Source organism: Calonectris borealis, chromosome 31 (genome assembly GCF_964195595.1).
Source record: "Calonectris borealis chromosome 31, bCalBor7.hap1.2, whole genome shotgun sequence".
Lineage (NCBI taxonomy): Eukaryota > Metazoa > Chordata > Aves > Procellariiformes > Procellariidae > Calonectris > Calonectris borealis.
In genome coordinates, this window is record NC_134342.1 from 547,760 (window position 1) to 567,816 (window position 20,057).

Below are 20,057 nucleotides of genomic sequence, written 5' to 3' on the forward strand. Positions count from 1 at the left end.
TGGGGGGCTGCGGGGCGGGTTGGGGGGGCCCAGGGGCCTTGGGGGGCTGCGGGGCGGGTCGGGGGGCAGCAGCGCCCTCGGGGGGGGGCCCACGGGGCAGCTGAGCCCCCCAGGGCACCATCTCCCCCCAGGTCCCTCCCGCGGGGGCCATGGACAGCCCGGGCCGAGCCCCCTCCCCAGGTAACGGGGGGCCGGATCCGGGGGCGTCCCCGGGGGGGGGACGGGGCACACGCACGGGGGCCCCCGGCCCGGCCGGGGGGGTCCCGACGCCTGGGTCCCCCCCAGCCCCCGAGGCGCTGCTGGCGGCGGCGGCGGCCGGGCTCTGCCTCTCCCCGGGGGGGGAGGGCGACCGAGCGGCCCCCCCGGTGCCTCCCCGGGGGACCCCGGCGGTGACGGGCCCGGGGGGGGCTGCCCGGCCCCCCTGGAGCAGGCAAGAGGCGGGGGGGGCGGGTCTGGGGTTCGAGGGGGGCGGTTATGGGGTCCCAGGGGAGGGGGTTACGGGGTCTGGGGGGCAGGGGGGGTTATGGGGTCCCGGGGGAGGGGGAATGGGGGGTGTGGGGTCGGAGGGGGGGGCGGGAGGGGGGGGTTATGGGGTCCCAGGGGAGCAGGATGGGGGGGTGTAGGGTCGGGGGGGGCAGGGGGGGTTATGGGGTCCCGGGGGGGGCGGGATGGGGGTTATGGGGTCTTGGGGGGGGGTCTATGGGTGCTTTGGGGTCCAAGATGGGGTTTGGGAGGGGCTCTGAGGCCGAGAGAGGGGAATGGGGTCCCCGGGGGGGTCCCGGGGGGCTCCCGGGGCGGGGGGTGCCAGGCGTGTCCCCCCAGGAGCTGGCGGCGCTGGGGCTGCCCCCCGGGGGGGGCCCGCGGGCGCTGGGGGGGCTCCTGCGCCTCTACCGGGAGGCGGCGGCGGGGGGGGCCCGGCGGGAGCGGGAGCTGCGGGGGCTGCGCCAGCGCCTCGGGCCCCTCCAGGTCAGCGGGGGGGGGCTGGCCCCGGGGGTCCCCGTGTCCCTGGGGGGGGTCCCCGTGTCCCTGGGGGGGGGCTGGTCCCTGGGGGGGGTCCCCGTGTCCCTGGGGGGGGGCTGGTCCCGGGGGTCCCCGTGTCCCGGGGGGGGTCCCCGTGTCCCTGGGGGGGGGCATGTTCCTCAGAGGGTCCCCATGTCCCTGGGGGGGTTCCTATGTCCCCTAGGGTGTCCCCTTGTCCCTCAGGGGGTCCCTGTGTCCCGGGGGGGTCCCCATGTCCCCTGGGGCTCCCTGTGTTCTTCAGGGGGTCCCCATGTCCCTGCTGGGGGGGGGGGGTGTTCCTCAAAGGGTCCCCCTGTCCCTCAGTGGGCTCCCGTCTCACCTGGGGGGGTTACCCCTGTCATCCAGGGGCTCCCTGTCCCCCTCAGGGGGGCCCCGGGGGGGTCCCCATCCCCACGGTCCCCCCGTGCCCCCCCCGTGCCGCAGGGCCGCGTGGCCGCCTGTGCCCGGGCCATGGCGGCGGCGCGGGACGAGGCCGAGCGGCTGCGGGAGCAGAACCGGCGCCTCTGGGTGCTGCTGGCGGCCGAGCGGGCGCAGGTGGGTCCTGGGGGGCCGGGGGGGGGTCCCAGGGTCCCCCCCAAGCTCACCCCGACCCCCCCCCAGGGGTCCCGGCGCGGCAGCGCCCAGCACCGCCCCGCGGCACAGCCCCGCCAGGAGCCCGGGGGGGGCACGGCCCAGCGCAGACCCCGGCACCCCGGTGAGCGGGGGGGACCCTGGGACCCCCCGGGACCCCCCAAAACCTCCCAGGACCCCCAAACCCTCCTCAGGGATCACTGAACACCCTCCAGGATTCAGAACGCCCCCCCCAGGGACCCCTGAAGCTCCTTGGGACCCCCCAAACCCTCCCCTGGGACCCCTGAACCTCCCCAGGACCCTCAAAACCCCCCCTGGGACCCCTGAACCTCTTTGGGACCCCCCAACCCCTCCCCGGGACCCCTGAACCTCCTTGGGACCCCCCCAAACCCTCCCCTGGGACCCTCTGTACTTCCCCAGGACCCCCAAACCCTTCCTTGGGACCCTTTGAACCTCCCCAGGACCCCCCGACCCTCCCCTGGGACCCCTGAACCTCCTTGGGACCCCCCAAACCCTCCCTGGGGATCCCCTGAACCCCTCTGGGACCCACACCCCCCCCCAAAGTTCCCCTGAAGCTCCTCAGGACCCCCAAACCATCCCCTGGGACCCCCAAGGTCCCCTGGGACCCTCTGAACCTCCTGGAGACCCCCTAAATCCTCCTGGGGGTCCCCTGAACACCCTCGAAACCTCAAACCAGGAGTCCCCGTCCCCCTGAACCCCCCCAGGACCCCAAAACCTGCCCTGGACCCCCCTAGGTCCTCCCTGAGGCCCCCAAATCCCCCCAGGGCCCCTTCAACCCCCCCAGGACCCCCCAAACCCCACTGTCCACCCCCCCAACGCAACCTGGGCCCCCCCAAACCTGCGCTGACCCCCCCTTCATCCCGCAGCCACGGAGCCCCCCAGTGTGGCACCCCGGGGGGGGGCGAGGGCGGCCGGCAGAGCCCCCAGGACGGCCCAGAGGTGGGGGGGGCTGGGGGGCAGGGGGTGCTGTGGGATTGGGGGGCACCGTGGGGCTGGGGTCACTGAATTTGGGGGGGACACTGTGGGTCTGGGGTCACTGAATTTGGGGGGGCTGGGGGGGGACGCAGTGGGGCTGGGGTCACTGAATTTGGGGGGGATGCAGTGGGTCTGGGGTCACTGAATTTGGGGGGGCTGGGGGGGGACACAGTGGGTCTGGAGTCACTGAATTTGGGGGGGCTGGGGGGGGACGCAGTGGGTCTGGAGTCACTGAATTTGGGGGGGCTGGGGGGGGACGCAGTGGGGCTGGGGTCACTGAATTTGGGGGGGATGCAGTGGGTCTGGGGTCACTGAATTTGGGGGGGCTGGGGGGGATGCTGTGGGGCTGGGGTCACTGAATTTGGGGGGGACGCTGTGGGTCTGGGGTCACTGAATTTGGGGGGGCTGGGGGGGGACACAGTGGGTCTGGAGTCACTGAATTTGGGGGGGCTGGGGGGGGACGCAGTGGGTCTGGGGTCACTGAATTTGGGGGGGCTGGGGGGGATGCTGTGGGGCTGGGGTCACTGAATTTGGGGGGATGCAGTGGGTCTGGAGTCACTGAATTTGGGGGGGCTGGGGGGGGACGCAGTGGGTCTGGGGTCACTGAATTTGGGGGGGCTGGGGGGGATGCTGTGGGGCTGGGATCACTGAATTTGGGGGGGACGCTGTGGGGCTGGGGTCACTGAATTTGGGGGGGCTGGGGGGGGACACTGTGGGTCTGGGGTCACTGAATTTGGGGGGGCTGGGGGGGGACGCAGTGGGTCTGGGGTCACTGAATTTGGGGGGGCTGGGGGGGGACGCAGTGGGTCTGGAGTCACTGAATTTGGGGGGGCTGGGGGGGACGCAGTGGGTCTGGAGTCACTGAATTTGGGGGGGCTGGGGGGGGACGCAGTGGGGCTGGGGTCACTGAATTTGGGGGGGCTGGGGGGGATGCTGTGGGGCTGGGGTCACTGAATTTGGGGGGGACGCTGTGGGTCTGGGGTCACTGAATTTGGGGGGGCTGGGGGGGGACACAGTGGGTCTGGGGTCACTGAATTTGGGGGGGCTGGGGGGGGACGCAGTGGGTCTGGAGTCACTGAATTTGGGGGGGCTGGGGGGGGACGCAGTGGGTCTGGAGTCACTGAATTTGGGGGGGACACCGTTGTTTTGGGGGGACACCGTGGGTCAGGGACGCCGTGGGTCCCCAATGGCGCCCCCCCTCCCGCAGGCAGCAGGGACCCCGTCGGGGGGCCGAGCCCCCCGGCCCCCCCCAGCCCCCCCCACCCCCCCGGGGGGACCCCGACCTGCAGCAGGAGCTGCAGCGGCTGCGGGAGGAGGCGGCGGCCGGGAGGGAGGTGATCGCCCTGCAGCACCGCTGCCTGCAGGTACGGGGGGGCACGGGGACCCCCAGGGACCCCCCAGGACCCCCAGGGACCCCCAGGGACCCCCCAGGCCCACAGCCTGCAGGTATGGGGGGCACCAGGACCCCCCAGGACCCCCAGGGACCCCCCAACCCCACAGCACCACTGCCCGCGGGTAACAGGGGGCTCAGGGACCCCCCCCCGGGGTCCCCCGGCCCCCCCTGATCCCGGTGGCGCAGGAGGCGATGGCGGCGGCGCTGGCGGCCCCGGGGCCCCCCCCCGGGCCCCCCCCGGGGCTGGAGGAGGAGCGGGGGCGGCTGCGGCGGCTGCAGGGAGCCCTCGCCCACGAGCGCCGAGCCTTCACCGTGGCCGCCGAGCGCCTGGCGCGAGAGGTGGGGACCCCCCGGACCCCCCCGGAGCCCTATAGACCCCCCCTGGAGCCCTATAGGCCCCCACAGCCCCCCCTGGAGCCCTATAGACCCCTACAGCCCCCCTTGGAGTCCTATAGCCCCCTCACAGTGCCCCCCCCAGAGCCCTATAGACCCCCCCTGGAGCCCTATAGACCCCTACAGCCCCCCTTGGAGCCCTATAGCCCCCCACAGACCCCCTGGAGCCCTATAGACCCTTCACAGCCCCCCCCCCGAGCCCTATAGACCCCTCACAGCCCCCCCCCCAGAGCCCTATAGACACCCCCTGGAGCCCTATAGACCCCTACAGCCCCCCTTGGAGTCCTATAGCCCCCCACAGCCCCGCCCTGGAGCTCTGTAGCCCCCCACAGCCCCCCCCCGAGCCCTATAGACCCCCCCTGGAGCCCTATAGACCCCTACAGCCCCCCTTGGAGCCCTATAGCCCCCTCACAGCCCCCCCCGGAGCCCTATAGACCCCCCCGGAGCCCTATAGACCCCTGTGGAGCTCTATAGACGCCCCCCCAGCCCTCCCTGTAGCCCTGGGGGGGCTGGGGGCGGGGGCTGGGGGGCTCCAGGGGTTCTATAGGGCTCCAGAAGGGGTTGGGGGGGGCTATAGGGCTCCTCCCCTCCCTGGGAGGCGGCACCCCCGTGGGGGTGGGGCACCCCAGGGACCCCCTATGGGGCTGAGACCCCCCCACCATGGGCCTGGGGGGGTGGGGGCTCCCCCCTGCCCCCCCCCAGTCCCCCCTTGTCCCCCCCCCAGTGGGAGCAGTTTGAGGCGGAGCGGGCGGCCCTGCTGCGGCAGCGCTTCCTGAGCACCCCCGAGCCCTGGGCCCCCCCCGACCCCTGGGCCCCCCCCGACCCCTGGGGCCCCCCCGAGCCCTGGGGCCCCCCCGAGCCGGGGGGCGACGCTGATCCGTGGGGTGCCCCCGACCCCTGGGGCGGCCCCGAACCCCAGCCCTGAGCGGCTGCAGGTGAGTGTGGGGGTGTCTGGGGCTCCGGGGGGGCTGGGGGGCTCCACGGGGGGGCTATGGGGCTCCAGGGGGGGCTTGGGGGGGGGCTGGGGGGCTCCAGGGGCGGCCGGGCTCCCTCCCCGCCGCCCCCGGCCCGCAATGCCCAGCCGGTCCTCCGGGGCGAGAGGGGGCGCTGTGCGGCCGGCGTGCCCCGCTCCAGTCCTCCGGGGCGAGAGGGGGCGCTGTGCGGCCGGCGTGCCCCGCTCCAGTCCTCCGGGGCGAGAGGGGGCGCTGTGCTCCCGGCGTGCTCTGCGCTTGCGGCCGGCTCCCGGCATGCACCGCGCGGGCGGCCTGTGGCGGCGGCGGCGGGCGGGGGGCGGCGGGGCCGGGCCGGGGCCGCGGCCCGGGGATGGCGCCGCGCTCGGGGCCGGGGCCGGGCTGGGGCCGGGGGCCGAGGCGGACCCGGGGCTGCTCCGCGCCTCCAGCCCGGAGGTGGGGCGGCGGCTGCGGGGCCTGGCCCTGGTGCGCGGGGCCTTCGTGAGCTCGGGGGAGGCGGCCGAGCTGCTGCGGGAGCTGGAGCCGGTGCTGGGCCGGCGGCCCTACCAGTTCGACCACTGGGACGGGGTGAGGGCGGGGTCAGGGCTCGCGGGGGTCAGGGGTCACGGGGGTCACCGGGGGGTCCGGGTCAGGCAGGGGTCGCGGGGCGTTGGCTCTGGGGGGTCAGGGGTCGCTGGGGGGGGGCAGTTGGGGCGAGGGGTCACGGGGGGGTTGGGGTCACTGGGGTCAGAGGTCGCTGTCCCGCCCCTTCCCCCAGGCCATCTGCGGGTACCGCGAGACGGAGCGGGCGCGCTGGGGGGGGGCGGGGCGGGCGGTGCTGGGGCGCGTGGCCGCCGCCTTCCCCCCGGGCCGCCCCCCCCTGCCGCTGGTCCACGTGCTCGACCTGCACCCGCGCGGGCACGTGCGCCCCCACGTGGACAGCGTCAAGGTGGGGGGCGGGGCCTGGGGGGCGGGAGGGGGGGAGGGGTGGCTCTGGGGATGGGGACAGACCCGGGGGGGGGGGGGGGGGGGGAAGGGGGGAAATGGGGCTGGGTGGGGAAGGGGGAGGGGGGGTGTCTCCATTTGGGGAGGGGGGAGGTGGAGGGGGCTGTTTGGGGGTGGGGGAGGGACGCGGAGAGGCGCTGTGGGGTGGGGGGAGGGGCTGGGGAGCCCCTGTGTGTGGTGGGGGGTGGGATCCCTGGGGATGGGGGACAGCCCTGGGGGGGGGGGTGTCCCCCTATTTGTGATGGGGGGGCGGGGCCCTGCATGGGAATGGGGGAGGGGCTGGCGCTGGGGGAGGGGGATGGGGAGGCAGAGACCCTGCACGGTGCTGGGGAGGGGGCAGAGCCCCCCCAGACCCCAAACATTGGGGGGGGGGTCCCGGGGTGTGTGTGTGACCCCTCCCCTCCCCCCCGCTGACCCTTCCCCCCCCCCAGTTCTGCGGCTGCACCATCGCGGGGGTCTCCCTGCTCTCCCCCAGCGTCCTGCGCCTGGTGAGCTGCCGCGCGCCCGGGCAGTGGCTGGAGCTGCTGCTGGAGCCCGGCTCCCTCTACGTCCTGCGGTGAGGGGGGGGATTGGGGGGCGCCCCGGAGCCCCCCTCCCCCACACTGACACCCCCTTCCCCTCCCCCAGGGGCGCCGCCCGCTACGACTTCACCCACGAGATCCTGCGGGACGAGGAGTCGTTCTTCGGGGGACGCCGGGTGCCGCGGGGCCGGCGCCTCGCCCTCATCTGCCGCAACGCCCCCCCCGGTGAGCCCCCCACCCCCCCGGGGACCCCCTCGGGGACCCCCCGCCTCCCCCGGGGCCCGCAGCCCCCCCTGACCCCCCTCTCCCTCCCCCAGACACGACTCCGGACGCTCTCGGCGACTCCTTGGCGTTTATTGGGGGCACGGCCCCCCCCGCAGCCCCCCAATAAACAGTGCCCCTCCCCCGCTGCCAGGCTGGCGTGCTCCGGGGGGGCTGTTTGGGGGGGGGGGGCGCTGTTTTTGGGGGGGGTCTCACCCCACGCAGCGGCAGGCGGCGGCCGAGAGCTGGCGCAGCTGGTGCCAGCGCTGCCCCTCGTCCAGGAAGGCGACGTCCTCGTAGCGGCTGGGGCGGCAGCAGGGCCCGGCCCCCCCCGCGCCCCCCCCCGCGGCCCCCCCCGGCCGCAGCCGGGCCAGGGCCAGCCCGTGGTTGGAGGGGGGCGCGGGGCAGCCCCCCCCGCAGTAGCGGAAGAGCACGGTCTCCTCGGAGGGGTACCCCAGCCCCAGCTCCCGCACCCGCACCGCCAGGCTGCGCAGCCCGCACCGGGCCCCCCCCGCCGCCCAGCGAGGGGGGGGCCCGGCTGTGCCCCCCGTTTGGGGGGGGGCGGCGGGAGCGGGGGGCGGGAGGAGGAGGAGGAGGAGGAGGGGGAGGAAGGCTGCGGGGAGCGGGGTCGCTGCCATCCTGCCCGGCTCTGCCGGCCCCGGCCCCGACCCCGCTTATATGGCCCCGGGGCTGCGCGGGGGGGGCCCGGCTTAACCCCCCCCGCCCCGAGATGGGGGGGGCTGAGATTCCCCCCCGCCCCCCGCGGGACCCCCCGGGTGAGGGGAGGGGGTTGGGGGGCGATGGAGGGGGTTTGGCCCCCCGGGACCCCCGGGTGTGGGGCTTGGGGAGAGGGGGTGCTGGTGGGGCCCCCCCACCCCGGAAGGGTTAATGCTGGGGGGGGGCAGTGCCAGGGCGGCTGCGGGGGGCAGGCGGGGAATGTGCCCCCCCGCCGGGACTGGCGGCCCAGGGCGTGTTTGGGGGCGGGGGGGCTTCATACTGCACCCCCCCAGGGGGGAAATTCTCCCCCCCCCCATGGGGCTGAGACCCACCCAGGGGTGGCCCCCTCCCCCCCGGCGGGGGCTGCTCCCCTTCATGGGGCTGTACCCCTCCCCCCCCGGGGCTGTTTTGGGGTGAAATACCCGCGGGGGGGTGGAGGCTGAGCAGGGCCCCCCCCAGAGGCAGAACCCCCCCCCCGGGGGGGGCACATGGGGGTGGCCCCTTCGGTTTGGGGGGGGGGGGGGACGATGCAGACACCGAAATTCCAACCCAGCGGGGGAGGGGCCGAGCTGGCACAACCTGGGGGAAAAAACTCCTAAAAATAGCAAAAAATCCCAATTCCTCCCCAAAACAGGGATGGGGGGGTGTGTGTGTGTGTGTGTTCCAGCCTGCTGGGGGGGTGGTGGGTAAATAAGGGGGGGGGGGGGGGGGGGGGGGCAGCCAGGGACCCCCCAAACTCGCTGTCGTGGGCGGCAGAGACACGGGGGGGACAAACGACGTCTTTATTGCCCGGGGGCAGCCGGGGAGCCACGAAATGGGGGGGGGGGGCTCAGGGAATGGGGGGGTCTGAGGGAATTGGGGGGGGTCTGAGGAATTGGGGGGGGTCTGAGGAATTGGGGGGGGTCTAAGGAAATGGGGGGGGCCGGGGGGAATACAGGGATCCGAGGGAATTGGGGGGGTTCCAGGAAATGGGGGGGGTCTGAGGGAATAGGGGGGGGTCTCAGGAATTGGTGGGGGTCTGAGGGAATAGGGGGGATGTCTGAGGAATTGTGGGGGGCTTCTGGAATTGGGGGAGTCTGAGGGAATGGGGGGGAGGTCTCAGGAAGTGGGGGTGGTGTGAGGGAATTGGGGGTTCTGAGGGAATGGGGGGGGAGGAACTGAGGGACTGGGGCGGGGGTCTCCAGAATTGGGGGGGGTTCTCCGGAATTGGGGGGGGGGGTCTGAGGGAATGGGGGGGGTCCTGAGGAATTGGGGGGGTCTGAAGGAATTGGGGGGGTCTGAGGAATTGGGGGGGGTCTGAGGAATTGGGGGGGGATCTGAGGAACTGGGGGGGTCTGAGGAATTGGGGGGGGATCTGAGGAACTGGGGGGGGTCTGAAGGAATTGGGGGGGTCTGAGGAATTGGGGGTGTCTGAAGGAATTGGGGGGGTCTGAGGAATTGGGGGGTCTGAGGAACTGGGGGGGGTCTGAGGAACTGGGGGGGGGGTCTGAGAAATTGGGGGTGTCTGAAGGAACTGGGGGGGTCTGAGGAACTGGGGGGGGTCTGAGGAACTGGGGGGGGGTCTGAGAAATTGGGGGTGTCTGAAGGAACTGGGGGGGTCCGAGGAACTGGGGGGCTCTGAGGAACTGGGGGGGGGGTCTGAGGAATGGGGGGGGGCTCTGAGGAACTGGGGGGCTCTGAGGAAGCGGGGGCTCTGAGGAAGCGGGGGTCCCCGGCCCGCGCCCCTACTCCTTGAGGAAGAAGTGCATCTTCTCGCCGATGACCTTGCGCTCGGGGTTGAGGCGCTTGAGGATCTGGGCCAGGACGTTGACGGTGGCGTCGCTGCTCAGCCCCGTGCGCTTGGTCTGGAACTTCTTGAGCAGGTCCTTGGTGGTCATCGGCTTCCGCGTCAGGTAGCGCCGCACCGCCTCCTCCGTCAGCTGCACCTCCCTGCGGGCGCGGCCGTCAGGGGGGCCCCGCGCCCCGGGGGGCCCCCCCGCGCCCCCCTACTCACCCGCTGCTGGGGGTCGATTTGCCGGACTGGGGCTGGGGCGTGGATTTGCCGGAGGGCGGCTGCGGCCCCGCGTCCAGCTTCAGGCGTTTGGCGGCCGGCGGCTCCGGCCCCCCCGGGGGCTGCCGGCGGCCTGGGGGGGGGCAGGGGGTGAGGAGAGACCCCCGGGAGGGGCTGGGGGGGGGATTTGGGGCTGCCCCCCCCCCCAATCCAGGGCACAGGGAATTGCTTCCCCCCCCCAGGGTGCTGGGAGCGGCTCGGGGGTCCCCTGGAGCTGCCCCAGGGTGTTGGGAATTGCCCCCCCCGGGCGCTGGGATCTGCCCCGGGGTGCTGGGATCTGCCCCGGGGTGCTGGGAATTGCCCCCCCCCCGGGCGCTGGGATCTGCCCCGGGGTGCTGGGATCTGCCCCGGGGTGCTGGGAATTGCCCCCCCCCCCGGGCGCTGGGAATTGCCCCCCCCCGGGCGCTGGGATCTGCCCCAGGTGTTGGGAATTGCCCCCCCAGGCGCTGGGATCTGCCCTGGGGTCCCCTGGAGCCACCCCAGGGTGCCAGGAGCTGCCCCGGGCCGGGGGGGGACACAGATTTGCCCCAAGCCCTGGGAGTTGCCCCAAAGCCCTCGCAGCCCCCTGGGGGGGCTGGGGGCTGCCGGGGGCACCGGGACCCCCCCACCTTGCTCCAGCTTGCAGGCGGCGGCGCGCAGGGTGGAGCTGGTGCTGCCGGGCTCCGTTGGCGTCCCCGGCCGGCTGTTGCCCCGCGGAGCTGCTGGCCGAGCCCCTCCGCTCCCGCTTGGGGGGGTCTTCTTCTTCTGGGGGGAGGAGGGGTCAGGGTGGGCTCCGGGGACCCCCCACGCCCCCCGGGGGTGCCGGGCCCCCCTGCCCCGCTCACCGCCATGAAGAGGGCGGAGGAGGTCTCGCTGTCGATGTCGCTCTCCTCCGAGGTCTGCGACTCGTCGCTGCTGTCTGGGGGGGGGGGGGGGCACCATCAGTCCCATTTCTGGCCGGTTTCACCCCAAAAACGCTGTCCGGGGAGGGGCAGGGGCACACGGGGGCGCTCACCCTTCTTCTTCTTCTTCTCCTGCGGCGTCGGGGCCTTCTTCTCCTCCTCCTTCCTCCTCCTTCTCCTCCGCCGCCTTCTCCTCCTCGCTCTCCTCGCTGCTCTCGCTCGCCTCATCGATGCCTGGGGGGGACGGGGGGGACACGACGGTGGCACCGGGGGGGTGGCACCCCCCCCCCAAGGGGCCCCCCCCGGCACGAGGAGGGGGGGGTCCTGTCCCCGTCCCCACCTTTGGGGCCGTCGTCCTCCTTCGTCACCTTGGGCTTCCCCACCTCCTCCTCCAGCGAGCTGCTGCGGGGCAGAGCGGGGCCGCGGTGGGGGGGGGGGCACCACTGGGGGCCCCCCCGCGCCCCCCCAAACCCTCCCCCGCCTACCTGGAGGCGTCGGACATGTAATCCACCTCCTGCCCCTCGAAGTCCCCGTCGTCGCTGTCCTCGAAGGCCTCGTCCTCGGAGCCCTTCTTCTTCTTCTTCTTCTTCCCCGCCGGCGCCTTCTTCTTCGGCTTCGGCGCCTTCTCCCCTGGGGGGGGATCGGAGATTTTGGGGGGGGGGTCTCAGCGCCGGCGCGGCCCCCCTAAACCCCCCCCCCCGCTCACCCTCGGCCTCGCTGCCCTCGCTCTCCTCGGAGCTGAGCTCCAGGTCGTCCTCCAGGTCGTGGATCTTCAGCTCCCCCCCTTCTTCTTGGCCTTCTTCTCCTTCTCCTCCTCCTCCTCGTCCTGGTCCCGCAGCCGCCGCTGCTGCATGATGCTGAAGTGGTTCAGCACCTTGTTCCGCCTGGGGGGCAGGGGACCACCGGCCGTGTCACCCCCCTCGGGGCGACGGGGCGTCCCCGCCGGCTCTGGGACGTGTCCCCAGCACCCGCCCCCCAGCTCTGGGGTGTCCCCTGGCTCTGGGGGGGTCGCCTGGGGCTCTGGGGGGGTCTCCTGGGCCTTTGGGGGGTCCCCTGGGGCTCTGGGGGGTCCCCTGGGGCTCTGGGGGTGTCCCTGGCTCTGGGGGGGGTCACCTGGGCTCTTGGGGGGTCTCCTGGGCCTTTGGGGGGGTCCCCTGGGGCTCTGGGGGGGTCCCCTGGGCCTTTGGGATGTGTCCCCAGCACCTTCCCCCCAGCTCTGGGTGTCCCCTGGCTCTGGGGGGGTCCCCCGGGGCTCTGGGGGGTCCCCCGGGGCTCTGGGACAACCCTGCTGTCCCCACGTGTCCCCTCCAGCCCCAGGACATCCCCCTCTGTCTCTGGGGTGTTCCCTGGCTCTGGGGGGGGTCCCTGTGGATCTGGGGGGTCCCCTGTGGCTCTGGGGGGGTCCCTGGGGCTCTGGGACGTGTCCCCAGCACCTTCCCCCCCAGCTCTGGGGTGTCCCCTGGTTCTGGGGGGGTCCCCTGTGGCTCTGGGGGGTCCCCTGCGGCTCCAGGGGGTCCCCTGGCTCTGGGGGGTCCCCCGGGGCCCTGGGCCGCCCCCCCGCGCCCCCTGACCTCTCCCACTCCTCCTCGGCCTCCTCGGCCGTCAGGGTGCGGTGCTTGGCCAGGGGGTGAAGTTGTACCAGTGCTGGACTGGGAAGGCCTCGAAGGCGCCGTCGGGGCATTGGGTGAAGATGTAGTAGGAGGCGTTTTCGGTGACGCCGCCCTTCTTCACCCCCCGGTACCTGCGGGGGACGCTGGCACCGCTGCCCGCACCCCCCGCCCCCCTCCCCAGCCTGGCCCCACCCCCCTGCCCCCATCCCTGTCCCAGGCCGGTCCCAGTATCCCTGTCTCCAACCCCATCCCTGTCCCCATTCCCACTCTGTTCCCATCCCATCCCCATTCCCAGTCTGTTCCCATCCCATCCCTGTTCCCATCCCCATCCCATTCCTGTCCCCATTCCCATTCTGTCCCCATCCCATCCCCATTCCCATCCCCATCCCATCCCTGTCCCCATCCCATCCCGTTCCCAGTCTGTCCCCATCCCATCCCCATCCCATCCCCATCCCATCCCCGTTCCCAGTCTGTCCCCATCCCATCCCATCCCCATCCCATCCCATCCCCATCCCATCCCCGTTCCCAGTCTGTCCCCATCCCATCCCATCCCCATCCCATCCCATCCCCATCCCATCCCCGTTCCTAGTCTGTCCCCATCCCATCCCATCCCATCCCCATCCCATCCCCATCCCATCCCCATCCCCACTCCCATCCCCATTCCCAGTCTGTCCCCATCCCATCCCCATCCCATCCCTGTCCCCGCTCACTTGCGCCCGGCCTTCCCGTTGACCCTCAGCAGCCAGGGCTGGTCCTCGGCCCGGAATTCCCGCAGGACGATCCCGTATTTCTTGCGCCGCGCCTCCTCCCGCAGCCGCCGGTTGAACTCGCTGCCGGCGCCGGACTCGGGCAGCTCCTCCTCCTGGTAGATCTTCTTGTTGCTCAGGTCCCGCTCCATGCGCGCCTGCGGGGGCCGCTCAGAGCCGGCGTCGCGCCCCGCGCCCCCACCCGCGCCCCACCCGCGCCCCCACCCGCGCCCCCACCCCGCGTCCCCAAACCCCGCACCCCCACCTGCATCCCCACCCCGTATCCCCGACCCTGCATCCCCAACCCCGCGTGTCCCCAAACCCCACATCCCCCCACCCGCGTCCCCAGATCCCGCTGTCCCCAAACCCCCTGGCCCCGAGTCACGCCATCCCTGAATCCCACTGTATCCACATCCCCCATTCCCAAATCCCACCATGTCCCGCTGTCCCCAAATCCCGCCACATCCCCCATCCCCAAATCCCGCTGTCCCCAGCTGTCCCCAGGCCCCCCCCGCCCCCAGGCCTGTCACCCCAGAATCCCCCTGTCCCCAAACCCGGCCACCCTTCACCCCCCTCTGCCTCCCGCCCCCATGTCCCCCCCGTCCCCCGTCCCCGTGTCCCCCCGTCCCCGTGCCCCCCCGTGCCCCCCGTGTCCCCGTGTCCCCCCATGCCCCCCCCGTGCCCCCCCGTGCCCCCCGTGTCCCCGTGCCCCCCCGTGCCCCCGTGTCCCCCCATGCCCCCGTGCCCCCCCGTGCCCCCCGTGTCCCCGTGTCCCCCCATGCCCCCCGTGCCCCCGTGCCCCCCGTGCCCCCCCATGTCCCCGTCACCTGGTGCCAGGTGCTGAAGTTGACCCTGTCGGCGGCGTTGAAGGCCATGATGTTGTACTTCTTGGTGCTGCTCCTGCGGCACAGAGCCCGTCACCGGCGCCCCCGCCCCCGCCCCCTGGCACCCCCCGAGCCCCCTGGCACCCCCCTGAGCCCCTCCTGAACCCACTCCGAGCCCCCTGACACCCCAAACCCCCTGACACCCTCCGAGCCCCCTGCACCCCCCGAGCCCCCCTGACACCCCCCAAACCCTTCCTGACACCCCCCAAACCCCCCTGACACCCCCCGAGCCCCCCTGACACCCCCCAAACCCTTCCTGACACCCCCCAAACCCCCTGACAACCCCCCGAGCCCCCTGACACCCCCCTGAGTCCCTGGCACCCCCAAACCCTTCCTGACACCCCCCAAACCCCCCTGACAACCCCCCGAGCCCCCTGACACCCCCCAAGCCCCTGGCACCCCCTGAGTCCCCTGGCACCCCCCGAGCCCCCCTGGAAACCCCCGAGCCCCCCTGGCACCCAAACCTCCCTGACACCCCCCAAGCCCCCTGGCACCCCCCTGAGTCCCCTGGCACCCCCGAGGCCTCCCAACACCCCTCAAACCTCCCGACACTCCCCCGGAGCCCCTGACACCCCCAACCCCCCCCCGACACCCCCCGAGCCCCCCCGGCCCCCCCAGACTCACTTGGGCACCCGGACCACGTACTCGGTGACCATTTGGCTGCTGGTGCCCTGCGGGGAGAGCGGAGGGTGGGCTGGGTGCTGGGGGGTCCGCGGGGGTCCCATGGGCGGTCCGGGGGTCCCTGAGGGTCCCTGGGGTCTCTGGGGGGTCCCCGGCGGGGGGCCGGGGGTCCCCTGAGGGGTCCCGGGGTCCCAGCACTCACCAGCGAGGCCATCCCTGCGGCGGGGGGGGGAACGGGCACCCCCAGATGAGGCTCAGGAGGGTCCTGGAGAGAGGCGGGGGGGGTGAAGGTCCTGCCCTGCCCTATAGCTCCCCCCCCCTCCCCGGGAACCGCCCCCCCAGCCCCTATAGACCCCCCGTGACCTCCTATAGGGCCTTTTTTGCCCCCCCCCAGGCTCCCCCACGGCACCAGGCCCCCCTTTAGGCCCCCCGGGACCTTCTATAGCCCCCCCAGCCCCGGGAGCCCCATAAGGCCTCCAGACCCCCTCTCCGCGGCCCCAGAGGTCCCTATAGGGCCCATACGTCCCCCCACAGCACCCCCCACGGTCACAAACTCCTGTAGGGCCCCTTCCCGCCCCTGGAGCCCCCTCAGAGACTCCAGCCCCCCCCAACCTCCCCATGGCCCCAGGTGCCTCTTTAAGGGCCCCAGGAGCCCCCCGGACCCCTATAGAGACCCCCAGACCCCTATAGGGACCCCCCGACCCCTATAGAGACCCCCCAGACCCCTATAGGGCCCCCCGGAGCCCCCCTAGGCCCCACCGCGCATGCGCTGCTGCCGCCTGCCCGCTCCGGGCCCCGCACTGCGCAGGACCGGAAGTTCCTCGCGCCACCGGAAGCGGAGCCCCGCCCCGCGGAAGCGTCGCCATAGCAACGGCGGCGGCCCGGCCCCGAAAAACCCCTTTTTCACCCCAAAGAGCGCGGAGGGGGCGAACCCCCAAAGCCCTTGAATCACCCCAACCCTGGGGCCCCCCCCAGCCCTCCCGGGGAGACCCAAACCGCCCGGATTTACCCAAACCCCGGCTTTACTGAAGGACCCGGCGGGCCCCGAAATCCCCCGATTTGCCCCCAAAGCGGGGGGGGGGCAGGGACAGGCGGAGGCGGGGGAGTTTTGTTCTCATTTATTTGTGAAGTTAAAAACAAGCGGTAAAAAGTAAAAACTGAGCGTACAATTGTCCTTGGTGGGGGTTGTTGTCGTTTTTTTCGATCTCCTCTGGAACGGACACGGCGAGGGAGCGGCCGGGGGGCCCCGGGGGGCGGGGGGGGGCCGGGGGGGGCCCGGGGGGGGCCCCGGCTCCGGCGGCTCCGAGGAATGTTCGACTCTACCTACGAGCGGGGGCCGGGGGCTCCGGCGACGATCCCGAGGAGTTTTGGGGCGATTCGGGTGGTTTCTCCGAGCGGCGGGGGGAGGGGAAGGGGGGGGGAGGGGGGTGTTGAAGCCCCCCCCCCGCGGGGTGGGGGGTGGGGGTGGGGGGGGCCGCTCGCCCCGGCCGGCCGCGGCCGCTCGCCAAAAACAAAAGGGGTCACAGACGGGGGGTTCACATTCGGTTCACTGAGCCTGCGGGGAGAGAGGGGGGGGTGGGGGGGGCAGCACTGACCCCCCGGTGCCATTGGGGGGACCCCGGGGGGCAGCACTGACCCCCCCGTGCCATTGGGGAGACCCCGGGGGGCAGCACTGACCCCCCGGTGCCATTGGGGGGACCCCGGGGGGCAGCACTGACCCCCCGGTGCCATTGGGGGGGACCCTGGGGGGCAGCACTGACCCCCCCCGTGCCATTGGGGGGGACCCTGGGGGGCAGCACTGACCCCCCGTGCCATTGGGGGGACCCCGGGGGGCTCTGGGGGGCAGCACTGACCCCCCCGTGCCATTGGGGGGACCCTGGGGGGCAGCACTGACCCCCCCGTGCCATTGGGGGGACCCCAGGGGGCTCTGGGGGGCAGCACTGACCCCCCCGTGCCATTGGGGGGACCCCGGGGGGCAGCACTGACCCCCGGTGCATTGGGGGGACCCCGGGGGCAGCACTGACCCCCGGTGTGTGTGTGGGGGGTTTAGGGCACAGGGAGGGGACCGCTGCCCCCCCCAGCTCCCCCCCCCCAGCGAGTCGGGGGGCTCTGGGGGGGATACACCCACACTGACCCCCCCACCCTATGGGGCGAGGGGGGCTCCACCAGCACCCGCCCCTCCCACCCACCCCAGGGGGGGTCCCGGGGGGTCCCGGGGGGTCCGTACCTGCTGTCCCTGCTGCGTGGGGGGGGTCCACCAGCACCCGCCCCTCCCACCCACCCCAGGGGGGTCCCGGGGGGTCCCGGGGGGCGCGGGGGGGTCCCGGGGGGTCCGTACCTGCTGTCCCTGCTGCGTGGGGGGGGGCGCGGGCCCGGCGGCCCCCGGGGTCTGTCCGTAGTAGGCCGCCTGCTGCCGGTAGTACTCGGCCCCAGGCCGCGCTGTAGTCGGGCTGGGCCGGGGGGGGCCCCGGGGCCTCCCCCCGTGCCACTTGGCCGCTGCGGGGGGCAAAGGGGGCCGTGAGGAGGGGGAGGCGTCCCCCCGACCCCCCAGACGTGGGGCAGTAGTGGGGGGGGGGGGCTCACCTTGTTTCTTGTAATATTCCTCCCAGGCTTTCGTGTAGTCCTGCTGCGGGGGGCCCCGGCTGCTGGGGGCTGCTGGCCTGGGGGGGGCGGCAGCGTTAAGACCCCCCCCCCAGCACTGCAAGGAGTTCTGGGGGGGTCTGGACCCCCCCCGCGACAGTTTGGGGGCTCCACAGGGTAGTTTGGGGGCTCCACAGGGGGGGTTGGAGCTCTCCCAAGAAACTTGGGGTCCCAGGGTGTTTGGGGGAGCAGGAGGGGTTTCAGAGAGACCCCCCCCGGGGAGGGGCTTTGGGGTCCACGTGGGGAGTTTGGTGGGTCCCCAGGGCAGCTTAGGGTCTCCATGGGCAGTTTGGGGGCTCCACGGGCAGCCTGGGGGCTTCCCCGGGGGGGTTCAGTCTCCCCGTGGGCAGTTGGGGGGGTCCCTGGGGGCAGTTTGGGGGCTCCATGGGTGGTCTGGGGGCTCCCCGGGTGGTCAGAGTCACCCAGGGGCAGTTGGGGGGATCCCTGGGGAGGTTCAGGGGTTCCCATGGGCAGCTTGGGAGCTCCCAAGGTGGGGCTTCAGGGTCTCCACAGGCAGTTTGGGGGCTCCATGGGCAGTTGGGGGCTCCCCAGGGGGTTCAGGGTCCCCAGGGGCTGTTTGGGGCTTGCCAGGGTGGTCAGGGTCACCCAGGGGCAGTGTGGGGGCTCCCGGGGGGGTTTCAGGGTCACCCAGGGGCAGTGTGGGGGCTCCCTGGGGGGGTTCAGGGTCCCCAGGGGCAGTTAGGGGGCTCCCCAGGGTGGTCAGGGTCACCCAGGGGGGTTCAGGGTCCCCAGGGGCTGTTTGGGGCTCGCCAGGGTGGTCAGGGTCCCCAGGGGCAGTTTGGGGGCTCCCCGGGGGGTTCAGGGTCCCCAGGGGCTGTTTGGGGGCTCCCCAGGGTAGTCAGGGTCCCCAGGGGCAGTTTGGGGGCTCCCCGGGGAGGGTCAGGGTCCCCATGGGCAGTTTGGGGCTCCCCGGGGTGGTCAGGGTCACCCAGAGGCAGTTTGGGGGCTCCCCGGGGGGGTTCAGGGTCCCCAGGGGCTGTTTGGGGGCTCCCCAGGGGGGTTCAGGGTCCCCAGGGGCAGTGTGGGGGCTCCCCGGGGGGGTCAGGGTCCCCAGGGGCAGTTTGGGGGCTCCCCAGGGGGGTTCAGGGTCCCCAGGGCTGTTTGGGGCTCCCCGGGGTGGTCAGGGTCACCAGAGGCAGTGTGGGGGCTCCCCGGGGGGGGTCAGGGTCCCCAGGGGCAGTGTGGGGCTCCCGGGGGGGTTCAGGGTCCCCAGGGGCTGTTTGGGGGCTCCCCGGGGGGGTTCAGGGGTCCCCATGGGCAGTTTGGGGGCTCCCCGGGGGGTTCAGGGGTCCCCATGGGCAGTTTGGGGGCTCCCAGGGGGGTTCAGGGTCCCCACGGGCTGTTCGGGGGCTCCCCGGAGGGGTTCAGGGTCCCCATGGGCAGTTTGGGGGCTCCCCAGGGGGTTCAGGGTCCCCAGGGGCTGTTCGGGGGCTCCCCGGAGGGGTTCAGGGTCCCCAGGGCAGTTTGGGGCTCCCCAGGGGGGTTCAGGGTCCCCAGGGGCAGTCTGGGGGCTCCCCGGGGGGTTCAGCCTCCCGTGGGCAGTTAGGGGGGTCCCTGGGGAGCCCCCCCCCCCCCTTCCCGGGGTGCACCCACCTATTTTCTTATAGTACTCCTCCCAGGCCTTGGTGTAGTCGGACTGGCCGCGGGGGGGGGCTGGGGGGGCTCCCCCTGGACGGGGGGCGCGGTGGGGGCGGGGGGCTGCCCCGGCACCGGCCCCGGCGGCTGCTGGTAGTAGTGCGAGTAGTAGGCGGCCCAGGCGGCGTTGGGGTCCGCCGCCGCCGCCGCTTTGCCTGGGGGGGGCCCCAAAAAAAAGCAGGGTGAGGTGGGGGAGACCCCCAGCGAGGGTAAAAAGGGGGGTGGGACCCCCTAAAGTGAGGTTTTGGGGGAGGGGGGGGTGTCCTGGGTACTCACTGGGGTCGTGGGGGGCCGGCGGCTGCCACTGGGGGTAGGTGTTGCCCCAGCCCTGGGGGGGTACTGGTGGGGGGGGGGCCTCCGGGGCTGCGAGAGAGAGGGGAAGGGGGGGGCTGAGGGGGGCTGCGAGAAAAGGGGGAGCCCCCCCAGCCCCCCCAACCCCCTGATACTCACTGCGGGGGGGCTCCGGGCGGGCCCTGGTTGAAGGGTCCCGGGTTGAAGGGTCCCATGGGGCGGCGGGTCCCGGCGGCCCCCCCGGCCCCGGCCCCGGCCCCACGGGGCAGAGCGGGCCCTGCGGAGGGGAGAGGGGGGGGTCAGCTGTTTGGGGGGGGTACGGGGGGAGGGGAGGTTTTTTGGGGTGCCCCCCACCTCGATCTTCTCCTCGATGAGCTGCTTGGCGTGGTCGATCTGCTGGGGGGAGCCGCGGATGATGAAGAGCTTGAAGTTGGGGTCCCCGTTGGGGGGCAGCTGGCGGAGATCTCCACGAAGGCCCCCGTCTGGCTGGTTGATGGCTTTGACGTTCTCCCCGCCTGCGGGAGGGGGGGACAGGGGGCAGCGGGGGGGGGCACACGGCGGGGGGAGGGGCTGGGGGGGGCTGGGGGTGGGGGGGAGGGGGCTACTTTTGGGGGGAGGGGATAAGAGGTAGGGGAGGAGGCTAAGAGGTAGGGGAGGAGGCTAAGAGGTAGGGGAGGGGGCTATTTTTGGGAGGAGGGGCTATTTGAGGGGAGAGGGGGCTATTTGGGGGGAGGGGGTAATTTGGGGGGAGAGGGGCTATTTTTTGGAAGGAGGGGGCTATTTGAGGGGGGAGGGGGTATTTGGGGGGGAGGGCTATTTTGGGGGATAGAGAAGACTAGGAGAATGGGAGGG

At 73.3% G+C, this 20,057-nt stretch overlaps 4 protein-coding genes and 1 long non-coding RNA gene across 6 annotated transcripts in view; 1 reads left to right on the forward strand and 4 right to left on the reverse strand.

The window, feature by feature from the left end:
* Nucleotides 1-7: 7 nt before the first annotated feature.
* Nucleotides 8-7,257, forward strand: ALKBH7 (alkB homolog 7). Of its 2 annotated transcripts, XM_075134066.1 has the most exons (7): nucleotides 8-180; nucleotides 1,444-1,714; nucleotides 2,478-2,550; nucleotides 3,794-3,950; nucleotides 4,166-4,318; nucleotides 5,097-5,307; nucleotides 6,101-6,230. In XM_075134066.1, exons 2-6 carry the CDS (start codon nucleotides 1,471-1,473, stop codon nucleotides 5,295-5,297), a joined length of 828 nt encoding a protein of 275 aa, XP_074990167.1. In that variant the 5' UTR covers nucleotides 8-180; nucleotides 1,444-1,470; the 3' UTR covers nucleotides 5,298-5,307; nucleotides 6,101-6,230. The 2 variants fall into 2 exon arrangements, with proteins under 2 accessions (XP_074990167.1, XP_074990166.1); XM_075134065.1 differs by lacking the exons at nucleotides 8-180; nucleotides 1,444-1,714; nucleotides 2,478-2,550; ... (1 more) ...; nucleotides 4,166-4,318; nucleotides 5,097-5,307 and adding exons at nucleotides 5,431-5,910; nucleotides 6,759-6,883; nucleotides 6,955-7,073; nucleotides 7,166-7,257 and having other exon boundaries at nucleotides 6,101-6,271.
* Nucleotides 7,258-7,291: 34 nt separating this feature from the next.
* PSPN (persephin) lies at nucleotides 7,292-7,747 on the reverse strand. Its single transcript, XM_075134079.1, has one exon. It carries the CDS (start codon nucleotides 7,745-7,747, stop codon nucleotides 7,322-7,324), a length of 426 nt encoding a protein of 141 aa, XP_074990180.1. The 3' UTR covers nucleotides 7,292-7,321.
* Nucleotides 7,748-9,488: 1,741 nt separating this feature from the next.
* On the reverse strand, nucleotides 9,489-15,430 carry GTF2F1 (general transcription factor IIF subunit 1). Its single transcript, XM_075134231.1, is given in 17 exon segments — nucleotides 9,489-9,755; nucleotides 9,820-9,949; nucleotides 10,485-10,620; nucleotides 10,701-10,774; nucleotides 10,871-10,919; nucleotides 10,921-10,991; nucleotides 11,098-11,159; nucleotides 11,243-11,387; nucleotides 11,464-11,541; nucleotides 11,544-11,641; nucleotides 12,329-12,380; nucleotides 12,383-12,498; nucleotides 13,078-13,271; nucleotides 13,941-14,013; nucleotides 14,622-14,668; nucleotides 14,821-14,883; nucleotides 15,378-15,430. Coding segments are annotated over 16 exon segments (1,542 nt in total). The 5' UTR covers nucleotides 14,833-14,883; nucleotides 15,378-15,430; the 3' UTR covers nucleotides 9,489-9,550.
* Nucleotides 15,431-15,720: 290 nt separating this feature from the next.
* Nucleotides 15,721-17,127, reverse strand: LOC142073931 (uncharacterized). Its single transcript, XR_012670497.1, has 2 exons — nucleotides 16,957-17,127; nucleotides 15,721-16,173 (listed from the first exon to the last, which is right to left on the reverse strand). It is a non-coding gene; the product is annotated as an uncharacterized LOC142073931 (long non-coding RNA).
* Nucleotides 17,128-17,902: 775 nt separating this feature from the next.
* Nucleotides 17,903-20,057, reverse strand: part of LOC142073856 (far upstream element-binding protein 2-like) — a 2,900-nt gene continuing 745 nt past the window's right edge. The window contains 6 exon segments of the mRNA XM_075134080.1: nucleotides 17,903-17,928; nucleotides 18,873-18,920; nucleotides 18,923-19,069; nucleotides 19,191-19,277; nucleotides 19,365-19,482; nucleotides 19,560-19,865. Coding sequence (XP_074990181.1) covers nucleotides 17,903-17,928; nucleotides 18,873-18,920; nucleotides 18,923-19,069; nucleotides 19,191-19,277; nucleotides 19,365-19,482; nucleotides 19,560-19,865 — 732 coding nt within the window.